Source organism: Pteropus alecto, unplaced genomic scaffold, assembly GCF_000325575.1.
Source record: "Pteropus alecto unplaced genomic scaffold, ASM32557v1 scaffold25, whole genome shotgun sequence".
Lineage (NCBI taxonomy): Eukaryota > Metazoa > Chordata > Mammalia > Chiroptera > Pteropodidae > Pteropus > Pteropus alecto.
In genome coordinates, this window is record NW_006441955.1 from 8,389,922 (window position 1) to 8,412,261 (window position 22,340).

Genomic DNA, 22,340 nt, shown 5'->3' on the forward strand with positions numbered 1-22,340 from the left:
CAAATATCCATAGTACTCTTACTATGTGTCAGGCACTGGACTAGTTGCTCTGGATACAGAAAACTCGCAGCCAACTGTGTCCCCATTCCCAGAACTCTTGATCTAGTAGGAAAGACAGATGTGTTCAGTTCTGTGGGGTGATATTCAGAAGTGAGTGCTTGATTTGGATTTCAACTGGCAGAAAGGAAGGAGAACATTTTGGGCTGTGGGCTTGGCTTAGGCAAAGACATGGAGGTGGGAAAGCACAGGATAGAGTCAGAAACTGCAAGAGGTTCTAGTGTGGTTGTATCAGAAGATGCAAGAGTGAGGGGAAGAGAGAGGTGTTGTGAGAGAAAATGTGCAGGAATCAACTACTTGTTCTGAAATTGGACTTAATCCAAAGATGAGTCAACAGAAAAAATAGCTGAACCTCAGGAAGCTCATTACAGGGCAACATAGTAGTTGGATTGGTGGAGACGAATTTGGGGTCAGAGAGACAGGCCAATGAAAAGGCTGTAAGAGAAGTGCAGGTGACAGGTGATGAGGATCTGGTCCAAAGGCAGTATGGCGGGGATGAAGTGACAGCGGCAGGAAAGTGTCTTTGTGAAGACTCAGAAGAGCTATTTACTTGAAAATCAGTGTTTATCGTCCTGTGCACAGTGGAACTGTCAAGGGTCCTGCCTTGGCGGCCCTGGAGTGACCAGTCTCAAACTGTCTCCACCCCCATCCCATCAGCTTCTGGAGGCTTATAGTTCCCATAACACCTTAGCTGCCAGGAAAGGAAAGCAGATGTGCCCCGAGTATGGCCTGGAGGAAGGCCGCCTGACGGGGATGCATCACTGCCATTTTCTAGTTGGGTAACCTTGGACGTTTTACTTAACCTCTCTATGCCTCAGTTTCTTCATGTGTAAAATGGAGATGATAATTGTTACTTCCATTGGGCTTGTTCCGAGGGTTGAGTTTATACAGGTAAAACGCTGTACAGTGCCTGGTCCAGCACACAATAAAATGTGCTGGCTATGAAGAGAAGACCCATTAAGAGCTATATCCTGCCTGGGTTAGGAGCTATTTTTAACCTTGATGATAAATGGCTGTTCTAAGATCCTCCTTTGTAAGTAGAGGCTGTGGGGACGGCACTGACACCATGGGGGAGGGTATGTTTTTCCTTAGGCTCATTTTCTTTTTTCTTTTCTTTCTTTTTTTGGGGGGGAGGGGAGAGGGGGGCAGGGATGCAATGAGTACGTGTGGGAAGAGGGAAGTAGGAAGGAAGGAGGAGGGGGTAGTAGCCTAACCTCTCAGATTGCACAATTTTAGAAGTGGAAACTATCATCAAGGTTATCTAGTCTGGCCCCTTCATTTTATAGACAAGGAAACCAAGGCCCAGCATGGAAAAGGAACTTAGCCTAAAGTAAAACTGGGACCTGTGGTAGAGCCAGGCCACGAATCTCCAGCGTCTTCCCTCAGATCTTAAATGTGTGTGTCCTGCAGTAACATGATTTATTCTGAATCCTGCTCTCTGTGAGATCTCTTTTAAGGTTGTACATTAACCATAACGGGCTTACATTGGTAGACCATTTTAGAACTTCAAATGCTTAGAACAATGCCCAGTTCTTATAGGCAAGGACTTGTTAACAACGAGGGGTAACCCTTCCCCAGGACACACCATTCAACCAGGTACTGGGTGTAGTAAACATTTATACACATTATCTCACTAGTTCTCTCCCTGAAGGCTAGAACCTTTATAACTCCCAATTTAATGACAGGAAAATGGATGCTCAGAGCAGTTAGGATTACACAGATGGTAAGTTACAAGAGCCACCATGTCTGTGAGCCTCCAAATTCTAAGCTACACTTCTGTCTTCATGGTAGCTTTTGATATTATTGTTAGTATAATTTCTGCTACTACAACTACTGCTGTTGCTACATATACCATGTCAGCCTCATCACTATGTCTTGAGGAAGGAATCACCCATTTTACACATGAAAATTTGAAGCTCAAAGAGAAAAGTGATGCCCCCAAGCTCACCCAGCTAAAAGGCTGCAGGCCAGGCCTCAAATCCCTGCCAACTGGCTCCTCAGTGAGTACTTCTTCCATTGCCCTGAAGCGGCTCCCTGGCTGTCACCTACCTGTGGGGTGTAGCTCTCCACGTTGTATGGCTTCCTAAACTTCGTGTTCAGTATGTAATGGGGAGAGCATCCACCGCCGTAATACCTGTGATCGAGAACCGGGCCTTCCAAACTGTTTGTGAATAAATTAATCCTACAGAGAAGGCATGGGGAGGAAGCAGAGGTATGGGTAAGCAGCGGGTTGTGTAATTTCAACTAGTAGACCTAACTGAATGGTAGTGGGGCCTACAGAATTCCTTGGCATAACACTCAAGGCCCTTGGTATCTGGTTGAAACCAGCTTTCCAGCTTCATCTCTGGCTACTCCCAACCATTACCATATACCCTAGTCCCCAGCCATTTGGATAGGCCTGCTCTTCCTCCAATCTGCTTTGCTCCTTCTCTTATGTGTAAAGGCTGTTCCCTATGCTTAGAATGCCCTACCAGCCATTCAATGTTTTCTCTCTTACTTGTTTTTCAAGATTGAACTCTGCCATTGTCTGTTGTGGGAAGCCTTCACTGACACTTGCTGTACGAAGCTGGGTAAGAGACCCTCGTAAGACCCTGTGCTTGCCCCATTCATGCATTTATTGTTCTGTGCTATTATGGTTGCCTTAAAGGATGGTCTAGCATAATAGGTAAGACATGGACTCTGGAGCCAGCTGTCTGGGTTTCAAATCCCTGTTCTGCCATTTATGAGTTACCTGACCTTGGGCACATCAGTTAACCTCTCTGTGTGTCAGTCTCTTTACCTGTAAAATGGGAACAAGAATACCTACCTCGTGGGGTCATGAGGAGTACATGTGTCATACTTGTTAGTTGCTTAGAACACTGCTTGTTATTATTTATGTATCTGTTGCCTGTACTAGATTGCGTGCTCCTTGAAGATGGCGGTTTTCTTCTGAATTTCTGTATAACCCATAGCACAAGGCACAAAAATAATTACCATTTACCGAGGGCCTAACTGGAAACAGACATAGTAGGGGGGGACTCAATGTAACACCTTATTTAGTGTCCCTGAAGCTCTGGCAAGAAAGAATGAAAATCCTATCTCTAATCAGACATTATTGCTCACTGTCTCCTAAGGCAGGCCTCCATGTGAACCAGTTCTGACTAGTACCAAAAGTTCTTTTTTGTTGTTGTTGAAAGGAATTCTGTCTTTTCTCAGCTTCTGCCCATTGGCCTCTGTTCTGTTCCTAACAGAATTACTTAGGCTATCTTTCCCATGACAGAGTTCATATACCATAGTATGTATATTTATTGCTTTTATTTAACAAATATAATGCTGGTGCTTCCTTTGTGGAGGCACTGTAATAATCGATTTACACATATTGACCCATTTAATCCTTACGAGGCTATATCCTTATGAGATAGCTATTATTGTTATACCCATTTTACAGATGAGGAAGGGAGGCACAGAGAGGGAAACTGATCTGCCCAAGGTCTCACTGCCAGCAGCCACTGGGGGGAGGGGCCGGAGGGCAGGGCAGGATTCGGAATCTGAGGGTCTAGTTCAAGAACAGATTCCACACTCTTCCCACCACACAAACGGCCTCTCAGCTTATTCCAATCACATTAGCTTATTCAATCCTCACAGAACTTGAGAGAAGGGTATTATTCACTTTTCTCTATAGATAACAAAACTAGAGCCCCACACAGTAAGGGCCTCATCTGAGGTCCTGTGGTCGGTGAGCTGACCCACTACCACCTCCTACAGCTCTGAATGTCCACTCTGTCTCCTGGGGCAGCCATATGACCCCTGTGAGCTGTCTAAACTTTTCCAGGCCTTGGTTTCCTTACTGAGGAAGTGGGAATTAATTATAATAACTATCTTATAAGGGGGTCCCGAGAGGAGCTCTCTCCATGTGAGGAGTCTCTCTCTCTGAAGACAAACTTTGAGGATCGAGATTTGTTTTTTGTTTAGGAAGATGGTGAATTCCATTCAGGGTCAATGTTGTCCTCCCTACATTGCATCTCATACAGTGGTTTTTAATTCGTGTGAGGAGAGGGTCTTAGTCTTCCTCTTGGAGGCTGAGAAGCTGTAGAATATGGCAGGCAAGTAGGGCAAACACCAGGCTGGTTTGATCCCTTCTGACCTTGCTCCTCTGACCTTGCCAGAGGATTGGATTAACTCAGAGATCCCCAGAAGCTTGAAACACAGATTGATTGCAGAGCCATCCTGGAAATCCATTTCTTCACTGACTACTTAGAAGACTCTCTTGGGTTACAGAAACAGATAAAACCTTTTCCACAACTTGTCAATAGGATTCAAAGGGAAGGCTTACAAAGCGCCTAACACAGTCACATAGCAGGAGTTAAACATTTATCCCCAGCTCTCACATGATGCCTTTGAGGTTTCCAATCACAGCTCTGTCCCTAACTCAGCCTACCTTGTGGCCCGTGTCTGTCCATGAGACATGCTCCTGGAGTTCCCCAGAACTGTCCTCAGAGAAGAGCCATGAGCATCCACTTACACTACAGTCTTTTGTCAGAAAGGAAAAAAGGAGCAACTCTGTTCACATCAGCTCCCTTCCTTTCTCTTCTCTGGAATTACATTTAATCGTGTGCTTTCTCATCCACACAATAGAAACACAGTAACTTACCCACTGGCTAGTCTGTCAATTGCCCAGTATCGGTCCATTTCTTGCTGACACTTTTTATAAATCTTTTTACAGTTTCCCTCATCTGACTGGTCTCCACAGTCGTTGTCCCCATTGCAAAGGAGTCTGCGGTTTACACACCTCCCTGAGATGGAAAAAGGATGTTATGCATGGCCACGTGGCTATCAAGAGGGGAACTACATGGTATGAGCAACAGGCGATACATCAGACACTTTCTGGGCCTTTTATGCTCGGTTTTGACTAGTCCTTATGTATCAGAGTGGGTTGGAAATGGCATTTACAGTTTACTTCCCCAAAGAGGCCAGTGCTATATTTCTGAAAGCACTTTGAGGGGAGATTATTAAAGGTGGGGAATTAAATAATTAAAAGGAAAGCGCCTGATAGGCAGGGGTTGAGTGGCCAGATAGGAAGGAAGTCTGGGGTTCTCTCTCTCAGGCTCGAGAGAGAGGCGGGTTTGGTGGGTCCTGCAGGTAATATTAGCTGTGTGACCTTCTATATATTACCTAACTCCCTGCCTCAATTTACCTATCTGTAAAATAGGAAAGTCATAATACCTACCCCCTAGGGTTGAGGGGAATTTAAATGAGTAAATAGAACACTACTGACTCATAATACATGCCCGATAAATGTTATTACTATAATTAGTGTTTTTTGTGGGCCAAGTGCGCATTGCCAGTAAATATCTACAGCAGAATTGGAACCCATAACTGTCTAATCACATTTTTTCCCCACAAAACCACACTGCCTTCAACACCATACCCATTTGGACTATAAAAATTATTGGACTAACAGTTTTAAATCATTTGCAACACTTTTGCTTCCTCTAAACTTTTCTCCCCACTTTTTCCCTTCTTATTTGTATATTCTTCAGGGATAAAGCCCATAGTACAGGTGGCCCTATTTCCTTAGATGTGTCTGGTCACATTTAACTAATGTTCTTGGGGTGTTAAAGGCAGAAGAATAACAGTCTGGTCTTCGAACGTTCTTACAAGGCACTTAAATTAAAGCCTGCCTGAATAACCATTCTGACTTTGGTCAGAATCATGGAACACTGGCCATAATGAGTCCATGGACACACTGTAAAAAAGCCCTTCAGATTTATTGAGTGAATTTTGCATTTACAATAAGCCCTAGAAATTGTTCTAAGAATCTTTTCTTGAAAGATTCCAAAACACAGTCCACATGGATATGGTAAATGTAGAGCGTTACAACTCCCACCTGCATAATTTAGGTCAAAATACTCTTATTTTTGCCAGACACTTGGGGAAATAGAGAGGCATGTGTTTGCCTGAGTTAGCCAGATGAATGAGTAGAAAAGGCAACTGTTTACTTAATTCTGCAGCTGATAGTTATCCATTTGTGTGCCCCTTCCTTCCTCTGTCCATCCATCCATATGTTCTTTTTTACTTTCTTTCCTTTAGTCAAAAATTTTCTGACTATCTCATGCTGGACTTGGTGATGCAGAAATGCAAAAGATAGGGACTACCTCTCCAAAGATTTTTCAGAGATAAATGACACTAACCACCCTTATTTAACTATTTCAGCCTTTGCCACATTTTCTTTAGCCCCGAGCTTCTGAGCGAGCCAGCAGAGCTCACAGTCTGCAAAGAGTTTTCACATCCGTTGTGTCACCTGATGCTTATAACAAATTTGCAAGGCATTTTGATTTTATATCGAGAGAACAAACACGCAGAAATGTTAAGTGAATTCTCCTATGTTTTTAATGTCAGCGAATGTGATTTGAATTCTTAAATTTCTAATTGCAGCTCTTTCACTTACCTGCTATATGACCTCGGGCAAGTAACTTCTACAAGTCTCAATTTCTTAATTTATAAAATGGAGATAAGAATAACACCAATTTTCAAGGATTGTTTTTATGAAGTAATACGTGTAAAAGGAGGTCAGAGATTTGAAAACAAGGAAGTTTCCTGACCTGACACATGAGCCCTATCCTGAGCACTAGGCAACGGCTGGAGCCACCACCATCACATGCCATCACCTAATTCGCTAGCTTTTCAGTCCCACTTCTGTGCCCCTTTATACCTGTCTGCGCACACACAAAGCCTTCACATCGCACTTGACTTCTGCATGGTGCTTTGGTCTCACAGTCTTCGACTTCCTTATCAGAGAAGATGCATGGGTCCCCACGGAACTGAGAGGGCTGGAGCAAGGTGGCGTGTCTGTACTGGAGAAGAGAGGAACGAGGTGAGCCAAGGGCAGAGCCTCAGGACCCTTGGGAGCTGAGGGATATACTTCATGATCTATGTTGCGATTGGCCGTTTGCCTGACTATTTCAACTAGACCTTAAGCTTTCCGAGGGCAGGGGTCTTGTCTGATCCCTGCATCCACGGTGATCAGTAAAGATTTCCTGAATGTGAGAAAAGCATGAGCCTTGGAGTCAAACAGTAGTAAGTAGATTGATGTGGCCAGTTCAATAACACAAAACCACAATCTCTCAGCTTGATTACTCCAATGGGCTGACTCAAGTATTCTAATTTACTCAGTATCTTATAAATGCAAAAGCATGCACTTGGGAGCCACAACTGACTCTGATAATTTCTAGTTATGTGATGCTGGGCAAGTTACTTAACCTCTATGATCTCAATTCATTGATCTTTAAAATGGAGATAATATTACCTAAATGTATAATTATGAAGTTTCAGTTATATATATATATGAAATCTCATCTTGTCTGGTACATAGTAGACAATTTCTTGTACTTATTTTTCTTTTTCATTATTAATAAATTTTAGCAGTCAATCTTTCTGTACCTCTACCTTCTAATTTGTTTATTCCAGGAACATTGATTGAATTTCCCAAGTATTAATTGAGCCACCTAGTGGTAAAAAATAAAAGGTAGATGTTATTTATGCATTATTTTGTTGGTTTTTAATCATAATCATGTTCTCTGGCCTGCTCTCAGGTATGCCACAGATGGTGGCGGTGCCGATGGTGGCGGTGCCGATGGTGGCGGTGCCGATGGTGGCGGTGCCGATGGTAGGCACCACACAATGACAACACAGTGCAATGGTTGCCACAGCAGAGGAAGCACAGAGTGCTCTGTAAACTCATAGGGAGTCCCCAGTGCAAACTTGGGAGATGGGGAAGTGACATCTAAGCCCAAAGGATGAGTAGAAAAGTCATGCAAACATGGAGAGCTGGCACGAGTTGGGGAGAGAAGAGCAATCCAGGCGGAGAAAATTGCTGCGCCAAAGCCGAGAGACTAGGGAGAATGTGCCTTATTCCTGGAAACAAAAAGAAATTCATCACGGCTGGACTGAAGAGCTCAAGAGCAAGAGTGTCAAGAGATGAAGGAAGACATAGGCAGGAGCAGGTAATGCAAAGCCTTCCAGGCCTAGTAAGGTTGGATTTAATATTTTACTATGGAGCAATGGGAAAACACTACAAGGGAAGGGAGTGGTCAGATTTGGGTGACTTCCAAATGCTAGTTGTAGTCAAGATTTTGGTGCAACAAAAGGGGGCAAAGCAGGACAGCAGCCACTTTGAAGAATGCTATATTAACCAGTTATAGTTATTATGCACATGGTATCTGGATATCCAAAAAAGAAATGTAGACAACTGTTCCCTCCTGCTGCTTTGCATTCCCGGAGGGTCTTTCTTCCTGGAAAGCAGTGGCTGGCAGGACAGGGATAAGGTCTGCAAAGATTAGTAGAAGACTAGCCCTAGGCACCAAAGAGAAAATGGACTCGAGGAGTGTGGAAATGATGGAGGAAAGACATCTCCTAATTTCAGTTGAAATGTTTTGATGAACCCCGAGCCCATGACCCTGCAGACAGCAGTGATGCCCGGCTAAGGGAACTGTGTAGCAAACTCTGAGTGAAGAGCTCTGGATGGCTGGGTGAATGGGTGACTCATGCTGAGTCTTTGTGGTTTATGGTGCAGATGAAGCAGTTATCCAGATAATTGGATCGATGTTGATAACTTCAGCAATAAAGCCTACTTTGGGAACTGAATGATACTGCTTGGCTCTCCACATTGATCCAATTAAGTGTGTAATTGTCCTGGGCCTACTTCCACAGCCTCTTTAAGGTCCTAGCCCATGGCTGGTTTGGTTTTCCAAGGAGCTGAGGAAACAATGACCATTCTCTGACACATTTGCTATTACCAGAGCTGGAATCCTGGGTCAGCCCTCCTATGACAAAGGAACCTGAGGGACAAGTACTGCAGAGACTACGTGTTTTGACTGGTAGAACACAAGACAAGAAGTGAATGGCCTGAGTTCAAGGCCTATATTTGCTGTTAGGTGAACCCAAGAACTCACTTACCTGCTCTGAGTCTCTGTTTACCTATCTGCCTGAGAGAAAATGTAATAACTATTCTTCATTCCTTACAGAAATATCAGAAAATATAATAAGATCAAAAAACACATATTTATGAAGCACCTATTATATGCCAGAAATTGACTTATACACTGAAGATATAGAATTGAATAAGCCTTTAAGAGCTCACAGTTTAATGGAAAGTTAAATAATAAATGAAAAGTAAATGATAAATGATAGAATACAGGAGGAATAGGGAGCTATTATAACTCATAAAAGGATGTCCATCTAACTGTAAGTGGGACTGAGTAATCAGGGAAGCCTTCTCAAAAGAGGTGGCCTTTGAGAAGAGTTTCAACTTCTGAGTAGGTGTTAGCCAAGGAAGAAATGGGAAAGGTCACTCCTGCCTGAGAAAGCAGCATGAATAAAGGCATGGAGGAAGTGTGAACTGGTCAGATAAATACAAATGGTCAGTGTGCGGGAGTGAGGGACATTTTAAGGAGATGTAGGCCAGGTCTGGGTTATGGGGAGCCTTGAATATCATGAATTTGGACTTAATCCTAAAGGCCATGGTAGACTTTGAAGCTGGGGAAAGACACGCCAGGCTTGCATTTTGATTCATCCCTCAGGTTGCACCAGGAAAGACAGATTAAAAGGGCAACTTTGCAGGCAGGAAGCCTAATTAGAAAGTTGTGAATATGAGTAAGGACAGATGTGTTTTGGGGGGTGGAGGCGGGGAAACAACTGAAGAATCAAAGAAAGAATCTAATTGCTATTTGGAAGAACAGAGAAATAGAATTCATTAATTTAATCGGCCAACATTCACCGAGGTCCTACTATGTGCCAGGCACTGTCAGTAGTGCTTGGCCAGACTTGCTGAGAATTAGGGTTCCCGGAAGCCTAGAGCTCTCCCAAGGCCTGTGTACTTACCCTTTTCTTCTGACAGGGATCACACATAGTCCAGGAGGACCAGCTGGACAGTTCACAATCAATAGGCATCAACGTGACAGCCACACTCCGTGTCTGCCTACTCTTGGCAAGGCTCTCGTTGATTGCATTTGACTCAAGAGAGGGTGGCCTTTCACCTCTAAAAGGTTATCATGAAAGAAGAGAGTCAGACATCAGAAGAGAATTAAGTATACATACAATCACCTATCCATGTATTCCATGAATACATATTCGCAAAGCTATTAGTTTATCATTCAAATATAGGTTAATTCATCCAACAAATATTATTGAACAGTCAGTTAAATGGCTGACATTATGACTAGCTATGGTCAAAGAGTATTGAACTCGGATCAGAAGACAGTCCATCAGCAGCTGGTCATCTTGGTCTGGTTTTGCAACCTGCGTGAGCTTCACCTCACAAAGCTACTTCTGGGATTAAATAAAAAAATGTATGTGAGAACACTTATAAACTCTGAAGTACTATAGGTATGCAAGGAATATCACTACAGCTGGATGTATGATCTTAAATGATTCTCCCCATCTCTAAGCCTCTGTTTTATCCCCTGGACAACGAGTGGTTTGGACTAGATGGTCTTGAAGGTGCCTCTCACATTAAGAGCCTATGAAACATTTGCTGAGAAAAAAACATTTTCAGGGTACTGTGCTTTCGGAGATACAGAGAAATATAACACACAGGTTCTGCCCTCTGGAACTCAGAGTTTTTCTTAGAATAGGAAAAGAGAAACATGTCTCAGGTCTTAGCTCCTCTGGAATTTATCCAATAGGCAAGGTCTTTAAGCATACAGGCTCTATGGCCTAAGCTGTGCTTTAGGACATCACTGTGACTGCAGTGTGGAGGCCGCACAGGGGTGGGGAGAACCTGGAGGCAGGAAAAGCAGGTACACGGCTTGTGTAGTTGTCCCAGTGAGTGATGTGAGCCTGAACTATGGTAGTGTCAGGGGAGAGAGAATGGGGAGGACAGACGAATGAGACATTTCTCAGGTGGAATGGATACACGGTGATGGGTAATTGGATGGACTGTGGGTTAGAAGTAGGTTGATGCTGGTTTCTAGTCTGAGTGTGTGGGTGGGTGGGGAACACAGAAGCAAAGGAGTTTATTGGGGGAGATGTGGTTGGGGCATGCTGAGTCCAGGTGCCCATGGAACACCTATCTAGAGTCATATAATAAATGGTTCCTACACAGTTTTGGAACTCAGAAGAGAGATTTGTGCTAGAGACACAGATCTGATCATGAAAAGCTATGGGAGATGATACAACTGTTCTTGAAGCAGGTCAAGTATAAGCCCTTGGGGAGCATCAGCACCACCGGCAGATCAGGAGAGACTGTGCCCTGCCAGCCCAGGGATGGGGTGAGGCCAGTGAGGGCCGGGGGAGAGGCAGATGACGTCACATCTACAGAGCAGTCAAGCAACATGAGGCCTGCAATATGTCTAGAAGATAAGGCCACACTTTTGATGAGTTTCTGACATTCAGTGAGATATTCAGTAAAAGAGTGAATGAATGAGCATGGAATTTAATCTGTCTAGGCCTTCGATTTCCCCATGTGATATGATTTGTATATTATGATTTTTATTTTTCTTCCATCTGAAAGAGTATATAACACTGTAAGATTCTTTGTAATTTATGTTCCTTTCCCAGACGAAAAATGGTGATGATAAGAGAAAGAGCCCTAAGATTTGCTGAGCACCCAGGACGTATCAAGCTCTGTATGAGGTATTTTACCCATGTTATCTCATTGGATCCTGACAGCAATGTTAGCAGGCAGCTATGGAGCGCTGCTACCTGGACAGATGAAGGAAATGGCCTAGAGTCCTGCAGTCCTGCAGCTGATATGCAGTGGTCTTGGGGAATGAGCTGAGGTCTGTTTGACTCCAGAGTCTGTGCTATGTCCATTGTCCCTTACTGCCTGGAAGGGAACCAGGCCAGCATCCACTCCTCCAGTCTCCTCGGTATCCATGCGAGGTTCTTTTCCTCCGTGTCCAAGACTGAGTCATTATGGACAGAATCACATAGTTTCTACCATCTCAAATACATATAGTATATCACTCCAGACAAGGTCATTAACAATACATTCTCACTTGGCAAAAGTCCTAAAAAGAGGATAATATTAACTACAGCAAAATCTATCTCCATGACCACCCCAGAGACCAGCAAAAATCAATTGCCTAGTAAAGTTGGATCTTTAACAAAAGGTCAAAGACTCTACTAGAAACCACAGGTGGATACTTTAAAATGGTTACTTGAGGCAGAATGCTGCACACAGAGCGGGAAGGGGGGTCGCTTCAGGATGTGCTCTTTCTACTAATTTGCCCAGGTTTGACAAAACAATATTGTCTGTGATTTGGCTTCTCCTAAGTATGTATTTTACAGCACTGCAGGGTATCTTCCTGTTTCAACTAAGAAACAGTTATATTGTGTTTTTAGCAACCATCAACCCAATTCCGGGACATAGTTGAGACTGAGTAGATTAGTAATGTGCACACACACTATTAAGAGGCACAATTATTTCTTTCTCTGAGATTTGAAAGCCTGTTAATAAGCAAATGATCACTTATGGAAGGAACTTGGTAAAAAGTAGTTATAACCAGCAGATCTCTCATTTTTGCACCCAATTTTCATTATGGAGGTGGCAGTATAAGAAGTAATCAACTGAATAAGTAGTATGTTTGCAAATTACATTGGATAAGATGTGTGTGGTTTATGAGTACTACAAAATACAAATCTGAAAGAAAGGCTAGCATTAAATTGCATCTTTAATTCCTGGAAATATCATGGAGCCAATAAAGGGCAGGGCCAGTCAGGGCCTCCGTGTTTGGTTACAACATGTGCTGTTCATGCCTATGCATTTCTACAGAAACAAACCAGATGGAAATTTAGACCAAGGAACTTGACTCCTATCATTCAGAATCCATCTTCTGTATCTTTTTAATGCTGAAAAATTAAACATACCCAAAGTACAGAAAACAAAATAATAAACACTCACATACTCACAACCCAGGTCTGGCAATTGTTAACATTTTGGTATGCTTTCTTCAGCCTTTCTTTTTTTTTAATAAAAAAAAATAACCTTATAAATTTGACATCTGAGTTTTATATCAGCCCCAGTTCCATTTTCCTCTTTTCCTCTTCAGACAGAACTATTGTCATGAATTTGGTGTGTATCTTTCCAGTCTTTTAAAATAATTTTACATACATACATAATACATAGTATTGCTTTTGTGTGCTTCACTCATACTGTACACATTATTCGGCAACTTGCTTTTGTCAGTCAACATTGCATTTTCTGAGACCTATCCACGTTGATTTATAGAGAGATCCAGCTCCTTTGTTTTGTTTAGCTGTTCCATCATAGGACATATATTGCATTCAATTTATTCTTTTTCTTTTTGAAGGACATTTACATTTTCCCAATGTTTTGCAACTGCAAATAATGCTACAGTAAACACCCTTCTTCAAGTCCTTGGAACATATCCCCATCTACATAAGGACTAGCAAGGATGTGCCTTTCTTTGAGGTGCATGGAACGCTGTTGCCAGCATTAGGACATATTTCACTCGGTCCCTGTCTCCTACTCTCTTTCTAACAGGAGTCTCTGATCAAAAATAAAGGTGGATCCATCACATACAGCAGGATTAGGTCAGCAGTAAATTGTGAGCCATCAGCTTGTATAGATGGGGTGCGTCAATATGTTTTGGATTTCTTTAGAAATGCCCTGACACAACAACTTTCTTGTCACGTGCAATTTGTTAGGCAGCTGCATCCCCTTTGCAAATAGCATCCTTCCTCTTTGCTAGAAGGGGCAGCTTCTGGGTGGCAGATTTTCAATTTCTCTTCTCTCTGTCGTTTGCTGTTCTAGACATGAAATTTAAAGCAGCATCTCAAGGTAACAAATGTGCAGCCCAGAGAAATGGCATGGGAGCCCAGCAAGTCAGATATGCAGTGCAGGTGGAGAGGGGATAATGCATGAGTGAGAAGCAGAAAGATGTAGGGATACACATGGGGTCTGGAACCAGAAAAAAAACAACTGGATTTGATTCTAAATTCTGTTACATATTAAGTGAGGAACCCTGTGACTGGCACATTCTCTCTCCAAATTTCACTCTCCCTCTCTGTAAACTGTAAACAATAGCACTTACCTCAAACATCTTTGAGGATTAGAGCTAAGGTATCTAGTGCCTGGCACAGAATGGCAATAAATAAATAATAGATCTTAGGTAAACGTGATGATTATTTCATCTGACTTGATTACATGAGTAAATAGAAATGAAAACCTTTCTTAGCTAATATGAAGGAGGTCTCAGCATTTTCTGTTCCAGAGCTGAAGGTTATTCTTCCACTTCGTCTATGGAAATCAAATACATCTCATGTTCGGTACTGTCCCATGAAGATCAAGGGAAGAGGTTGGAGCACTAAACCTGGATTCAGGTAAGGGTTTGAGACTCATGAAACATGAGTGAATCTCTTTTCCTCTCTCCCAGGATCAGTTTGCTGTCCTACACAGTGCGAGTAAGAGATGATACCCAACTCATGAATCGCTGGAGGATTAAACAAGGCTTCCCAATCTGCACTCTATTGACCCACTCCCATTTCCACTTTCTACCTCAGAGTAAACATCCTAAAATATAAATACGACCCTGTAGCTCCTTGGCTTAAAACCCTTCAGTGGTTCCCCACTGCCTAGAGGGTAAGGTGCAAGCTCTTTAACTGGCACTCTAGTGCTTCCTCAACTCTATCCATGATCTGACTCCTACACCATCTCATTTTTGGTAGCTCCTCACCTGGTGTGTGCTCAGGGCTATTGAAGGAGACTTGCAGCTTTAGGAACAAGCCAGGCCATCTCTTGCTTCCATACCTTTGTCTAGGAGTCTTTCTTGGCCTGGAACACCCTTCAGCCCCCTTGGCCATTTAGCAAACATGTGTTCATATGTAAAGACTCAGCTCCAGCATCATGTCTTCCAGCAGTCTTTCCAGACCCCATGCTCAGTAGAGCTGATCACTCCCTCTCTTGTTTGCCACCTGCCCACATACTATCTCTTGCAACAGTACACAGAGCATGCGCTCATGTGTTGGCTTTCTTCACAAGAAATATGAAGCTCTTTGTGTCCTATACTTCTCTGCATCCTCAGAGCCTGATAAGAGGTCTTGCACAGGAGTCAGTGCTGTGGGTAGGGTTGCTATGATCCCTTGAAACCCTCCATTCCAGACACATTTCTTTGGATCCTGAATGCTTCTCTGTGTACACATAGTACACACTAGGAAGGCCTTGGCAGTTTGATTCTTCCGAGAGCCAAGTTGAAATTCTTGATAATTGTAATAGCTATTATTTATTGAGAGCCCTATGGGTAATGAATACTCATCATGCTAGTCTCCGGGTGGTACCCGATGGGGCCTAAGTGCTCAACAGAGCTGAGACCAAGGATATATCCAGTGAGTACTAGGCGTTCCTCACATTAAGTGAGAGGTTGCGCTCAGATAGCTTTATGAAATGAATAAATGGCATTAACAGTCCTTTTAACCAGGAATACTCACAAGGAGGCCTGGGGTACCTGAGGGCTTCGGCACCTCATGGTGGGGCTTCTTATGTACCAGGAGGATCCCTGAATTGCTAAGTCACTGGCACTTCTTTCACGGGAGCCCAAGTTTGAGCTTTCACTCAGATTAAGTTTGAGCTTTGACTCAGATATTTTCCTTAGCCTATTTGCATCTTACTAAGGAACACATACACACAAAAAAATGAAATAAATCATCTAGCATTTAACTGCTTGGAACATCTGGAGTGTGTGTGTGAGAAAGAGACCGAAACCCCCCCACCCCAAATTGGGTTGATGAGCAGGTAAAGCGTAGGTCACTCTCATACAGTAAAATCATTGATATGAATTGGCTCTCCCCCAACCCCGCCCTGCACAGAATAAATCTTTTGCATAAAGAATCACACTGAAGCTTTGTTCCGAATACATAACAAGGATCCTATTCTTTTTAGCATGACAAAATACAGTTAAACATGTCAGTTTCTTCTGAGAACTTTTGTTTAAGTCAGCTGCTTGGTTCCACAATAATTTGGAGAGAGTTGTAGATACTCTTTTATCAGATGCATGCAAATTGCTTCAAGAGATGTTCCTTATTCAATAGGCAAGCAACAAAGAGATGGTCAGCATCATGTGGCTTTATATTAATGATCAGGGAATCATTTGTAACTGCCACTTACCTGGAGCCAGGCAAACTGAGACAACACAGGGCAGTATAGAGAAGAAAGAGCTCTGCCTGTATTCTCCAAACCCACATCCTAGATGTCTTCATTTTCTCTAGGTGAGAAGAGATCCAGTTGAGGCACCTAGATCCATGAAAAGCCTGCAAGGGAGTGCTACCGTTAGTTTCTGTCCCCATAGTGCAAACATTTCAGCAAAGTAAACAGAACTAGTGATTGGAAATTCCTTAGACTTTGCACAGACAGAAAGTTTACCTGTGACTCTGGAAAGCAATGAAAATGAGAGAAAACTCTGCAGCTGCTTCGTTTTTATTCATATGTTTAGGATTTTTAGGTAAGCAGCTGAGAGGACAGGCTGTTAGTGGAGCAATAAGAATTGTGGGCTCTAAATCCAGGCTGCCTGGGTTCAAATTCTTTCTTTGTCACTTACTAGTTTTACAACCTTGAGCAAGTTACTTTCCCTTTATGCCTCAGTTTCCTCACTTGGAAAATGAGGAGTAAGTAAGTGAATGTAAGTTAAGTGCTTAGAACAGGCCAGTGTTGAGCACTCAGGCATGTGAGCTATTACTAGGTGGAAAGTAGGGTTTGGAGTCAGGCCACGTTTTGAATTCTCGTTTTGCCTTTTCTCAGCTATGTAATTTTTAGCAAGTCAGCAAGAGGCTGTCGAGCTCTAGAGCCCGTCTACGTGAATTCAAATTCTCTCTGTATGTTTCACTAACTGTGTGACCTGGTGCAAATTATTCATTTTTCTGGCCCCAAATTTCTTCATCTATAAAACAAGACTAACAATAGTACTCACCTCATGGTGTTGTTGTGAAGATTAGATAAATCTAAATATTTAAAGCACTTTGAACGGTGCCTGACATGTACTCTGTGCTCTCTCTATAAGTGACTGTCTCTGATTTTGTTTCCTCATAATAAAATTGTGAGAGCTATGCCTACCCATCAGAGTTGGAAGGGTCAGATGAGATAGTAAGTGTGGAAATGCTTCACAATAGGCATTATAAAAATGAGAACTATAAGAGAATAATTAACCAAATATGTGTGGTTGTTATATAATTTATGTAGAACTTCATTGTACATAGGGAGAAATAGATAGCTTCCCTGATCTTGTTGGGAAGTGAAGTGTAATAGACAATTGGCATGAGATGGAATTAACATTTGTCTCCACTATTTGCCAGTCACCCTAAGAACCACAAGTGTAGTGGCACCTGAAAGGAGTTCAATAAACGCCTTTGCCCTTAACCTGTCACCTCTTCCACATTAAAGGTCAGAGAAACCCGCCGTCCTCTCAGGCTGAACACAGCAAAGGCTTCATTCAGCAGGTGCTGCTCATGTGTGGTGAGTCGAATTTCTTTTATTTGAGCCTAGAAGAGTACTTCATCTTTTCACTATTCTGAAGAGTTCACTGATTATCTTGTCATTCTGTGTGGCCTCACCGTTAAACTGGATTAAAAGAAAACATCACACTAGGGCTCTCTTGAAATGGCATAATCCAAGCCAATGTTCACCTCAATACTTCTAGAAATGACTCCCAGATCACCTGTGACCAGATGTGGGATGGGTGTCTTCACACTTCTAGTTCTAGTAGGGACACAGGATGTCAGCCCTGACTCACAACGTGGAGATGGTACCTATCCTGCCTGTGTGAGAAGCACAGGAGTCTCGTGTGAAACAAGCATGGTGCAAACTCAAGACAACATGCTTAATGGCTGAGGCTCTCAAATGTACCGCCCTGAAAACCATTACTGACTTCTCAGAATCAACAAATTAAAGTCCAAACTGCACTAACCTGGCATTTATGAAACCAGTTTGCAGACTATAAGGGGCTGAATGAACATGATGGCTGGCCATCTTATTGGTGCTGATATTGTAGGCATGGATGGGAGGCTTCTGACGAGAAAGCAGCAGGCGACTTGTGGGTGGGCTAGAAGAAAGAACACACGATAGATGTGATGTCCTTAAACAGGCTATCTAATTTCTCTAAGACTCTATTTTCTCATCTGTAAAATGAGGATAATAACTCATTAATACCCACTTTATAAGGTTGTTTTGAGGTTTGAATATATAAAATGCTAAGCTGTTACCCTATTACCTGACACAGAATGGCGTAACCTTGAGTACTAGCCTGCCCTCCCATCTTGCCATGTCTGCCAGAGTACTGGGCTGGGGCTGGGAATACAAATAAGGAAGAGTAGCAAGGGGGTGGAGGGAAAGCCACAGAGGGCAGTAGACCCTTCACATTAATTGTGCTGGAATCTGGAACACAAGGTCTGCTGTCAGGCCATCCTGTGTGCATTCTAGTTATCATTAGCCAGCTCCAGCATAAGGTCCCATCTCACTGCTGCCCCAAAGCATGCAGTGACCTGAACTATGACACAATTGATTGTGGTAGTTAATCATTTGTAAACAAGCAGAAAATTGTGTTTCAAGACAGATTCACGTCCTCTCTCATGTCTGCCTACATTTCAGAGAAGTCATGTCCTTATAAGTTAGGGCTCCCCTTCCACATCCTCAGTCTGATGGACTCATGGGAAAACCTGCAAATTTTAGAGGTTATATAAATAACAGTGTTATATGAATGAATCATGTGCTCTCTTACCTCCAGATTTTTTGTGCATGTTTTTCCCCCTGCCCAGAATATGTGCCACTTGGCTAACTATGATTCATTATTTACATTTCTCAAGAAAGCCTTGCCAATTGACTCTCCTGGGATTCTTTGGTTCCAGATGTCCAATAGGTCTCCTGGAATTCCAGCCTCCTAGCACCCCCTGGTGGTTTCAGCTGCCACTCACCTGAGGTCATTCCAGGAAGATGGCAGCCTTAAGCTGCACTGATAATACACATATTTTTCAAGGACAGATCTTGTTTGATCTTGACATAACCCAACAAACTAAGCATAATCTACCATGCCTCTGAGATGGGGTTCCACAACTGGTTCCACAGCTGCTAAGTAGCAAATCTTTAATCAGATACAAGTTTTTTCTTTTCTTTTTTTTTTTTGATTCGCAATCTCTTCTTTTTGTAATTCCAAGACTTTATGCTCCTGTTAGGAAGTTCTAGGACTGATTTAGGCCTAGAACAACATCACCATCCTCTGGTCTAGTTGCTCTCACTGAAGGCTGTAACTTTCTTCTCTGACTGTAAAAGGACTTTTAAAAATGATCATGTATCTCTAGGTCTTTAAGTTATATGTAGGAATTAGTAGCTCTAGCTCTATGGATTGTCTAATGGTTTGTTGTTTATACAGCTTTTGATAACTAATTTTCTAATCTTCACCTAGTTCTATAATCACAAAATCAATACCACTTGTTTTAGGTTTTTGTTATGACAGCATTCCGCTCTTGATACCTATTTTTGTATTAGTTAGCTTTTGATGCATAACAAATAATCCCCAAATTTAGTAGCTTAAAACAATAGTCGTTTTTTTTTTTTTTTTAGCTTACAATCCATTGGGTCATCAAGTAGGTCTGGGCTAAGCTGAGTGGTTGTGCTGGTCTTGCCTGGGTTCACTGATGCAACCTCAGCCAGCTGGTGGGTCAGAGAGCTGGTTGACGCAAGATGGCCTTCCCTGCTTGAGAATTCATGCTGTCTGTCAGTAGGCGATGGCTGTTGGCAAAAGTGATGGGGTAATTGGGCCACATGTCTCCAAATAGACTAACTCAGATTTCTTCATGGTGTTCCAAAGAGCAGCAAGAAAGAACAAGCCTCGATGAACATGTGCTTTTTAAGCCTCCGCTTGCATTATATTTCTCATTGGCCAAAGCAATGAACTTACATTCAAGAAATGTAGATCATACCTGCTGATAGGAGGAAAAGTAGAGTCATTTTGCAAGGGGTGTGCATAGAAAATTGGAAAGAATTTGCAGATATTTTGCAGTTTACCACAGACATGTACCACTTTCATGCTGAAGCAGTTCAAAGCCAGTGTGCTTTCTTCGTTTCTTTCTTTTCATGTCCTGCTAATTAAGAAGCATGCGTTGAGATAACAGTGTCTTATGGTGGAGGGAGCCTACACTTCTGACTCCCTAGCTGTAGGAGAGCCCTTGCTGACCCACAAAGAACTTAATGAGTGAGAATTAAACTTTTGTTATGCTATGTCATTGAGATTTTGTGGTTTATATGTTCCTGCAGCAACAACTACTCTATCCTAATATACTCTTGTGTTACATACAAAATTTGGTGTATATGTACTTTTTTTTCTGGGGAAAAGTCCATAGCTTCCCTTAGATTCTCAAAAATCTGAAATTCAAAAGAAATAAAAACATAACAAAGCCAAAAGAAAAAATTCCCTTAAGAGATATAACTTTTTTAGCTCAGAAAATTATCTGGGGTCCCTTTGAAGGTAATATGGAGTAGTCTGAAGTGTTTGGGACATCAGATAGACCTATACTAGCATTTCATTTCTCTTATTTATATCCCTGACAAATTAGTTTATTTCCTGGACAAATTCCTTAAGCCCTTAGAGCAGTGATTTCCCTAGTTTAAAAAGCAGGCTTGTCGAAATAATGCTCCAATAATTATTTATTGAGAGCCAACTAGATGCCAGGCACAATGCTAGGTGCCTGAGTATAAAGATGAATGTGTAATAGACCTTCTCTATAAGAGTTGATAACCTGGTGAGAGGGATAGACACAGTAATGATATATCGGGGCAGCATGGTATGACGGGTGCAGTGATAGAGATCTGCAGAGTATGGCTTAGGTATAGTCAAATGTGTGTGCATGCATGTGTGTATGCATCAGTGTGTGCGTGTGCATGAAGGTGTGTGTGCATGTATGTGTACATGTGTGTAGTCATTGGAAAAGATTTCTCAGAAATGTTTGAACTGGCCCTTAAGAAGTGAGGGGGATTTAGCAAACCAAAGAACCAAAGGGAGGGCATGTGGCATTATAAGAGAGGAGCCAGCAAAATCAAGACACGAAGGTGAGAAATCGTACAGTATTTGTAGGGAACTGTGAGCCATTCCGTGTTGCTGGAGCATGAGTTCAATATGAGTAGTAGAAAGAAATGAAACTGGAGAGGCAAGCAAGAGCCATATCATGTAGGACCTCATGGGCAGTGCTAATGATATGGGTTTCATTCTAAATGAAATGGGGAGCTCTTGGAGCATGTTAAGAGGTGAGGGGAGGGGGCAGCTTTCTTTGTGAGGGAGATTACTCTTGCTGCCATATAAAGAATGGATTAGAGGGAGGAAAACTGGAGCAGAGAGACCAATTAGAGGCTGTTATAACAGTCCACTGAGAGACAATGGAGGCCTAACTTAGGGCAGTGGTAGCGGGGAGGAAGAGGAGGGCATAAACATAATATCTGTCTGCTGTTGCTGAGAGAAGTAAATAATGTGCTATTTGTATAAGGCTTTGTAAACTATCCAGCTCTGCACAAAGGTGGGATTATTATGACTGAGATTATGGTTCCCTGGTAAGGAAGGTGTGTTAAGTCCCTAGGGCTGAGCTTGGCAGCTGTTCAGAGCAGCACTGCTCCATACAGCACATACTTCCTTCCTTCTCACCCACAGTCCTGGGGATTAAAGTGCACAGGCTGCTCCACTTCAAGGTGAGTTCCTTGTCTTCCAGGCTTACCTTCCCTGGATCCTATAGGGAAGCCTTTACTAACCCAGAGTCCTAATCAGTGTCTGGGGTCCCCTGATCTCCAACGGTTTCACTGCGGGTCTTCATTGAGGCCTAGGGAACCTGACTCAGAAGAACCCCTAGCAGACCGCTGTGATAAACTGCATCACCAGAAGAGGTTCTGCACGTTGGGACTTCTTATCCATGGCAGGGGTATTATCTCCATGTGATTCAAAATTGAACCAGAAAGAAGTATGGGTGGGCTGAGTGGGGCAGGAATGTCTTTGGAGGACTAATTGGGAGGAAATAACCCAATAAAGAAAAGGAAATGGCTCTATTCCCAAATAGAAAAAATAAGAGAGATGGGGTAAAGAGGGAGAGCCAGCCAGTAAAATAAGAGTCTCATCTTTCTGTACAAGGAGAATAGGTGATCACGGATCTCCATCTTTTTCCTCTGAGGCCCCCAGTTATACTATATTTCCTGGTGCCCCTTGTAATTCTACTTGGCCCTGTGACTCCACCACTTGCCAGCTGAATGTGGATACCCAGGGTGACCTTGGGGGCCACTGTTGAAGAGGGCAGAACCTCTGGAAGCCTGGGTTCCTACATGA

The 22,340-nt window shown here is 42.7% G+C and overlaps 1 protein-coding gene across 1 annotated transcript in view; it reads right to left on the bottom strand.

Moving 5' to 3' along the window:
- The window catches only part of C8B (complement C8 beta chain), a 36,828-nt gene extending 20,529 nt beyond the window's left edge, over positions 1-16,299 (bottom strand). Inside the window, exons 1-5 of the mRNA XM_006919250.1 lie at positions 16,160-16,299; positions 9,916-10,072; positions 6,749-6,890; positions 4,688-4,829; positions 2,107-2,239 (exon numbers count right to left, since the gene is read on the bottom strand). Coding sequence (XP_006919312.1) covers positions 2,107-2,239; positions 4,688-4,829; positions 6,749-6,890; positions 9,916-10,072; positions 16,160-16,251 — 666 coding nt within the window. The 5' untranslated portion in view covers positions 16,252-16,299. The remainder of the gene's footprint in view (positions 1-2,106; positions 2,240-4,687; positions 4,830-6,748; positions 6,891-9,915; positions 10,073-16,159) is intronic.
- Positions 16,300-22,340: the final 6,041 nt, after the last annotated feature.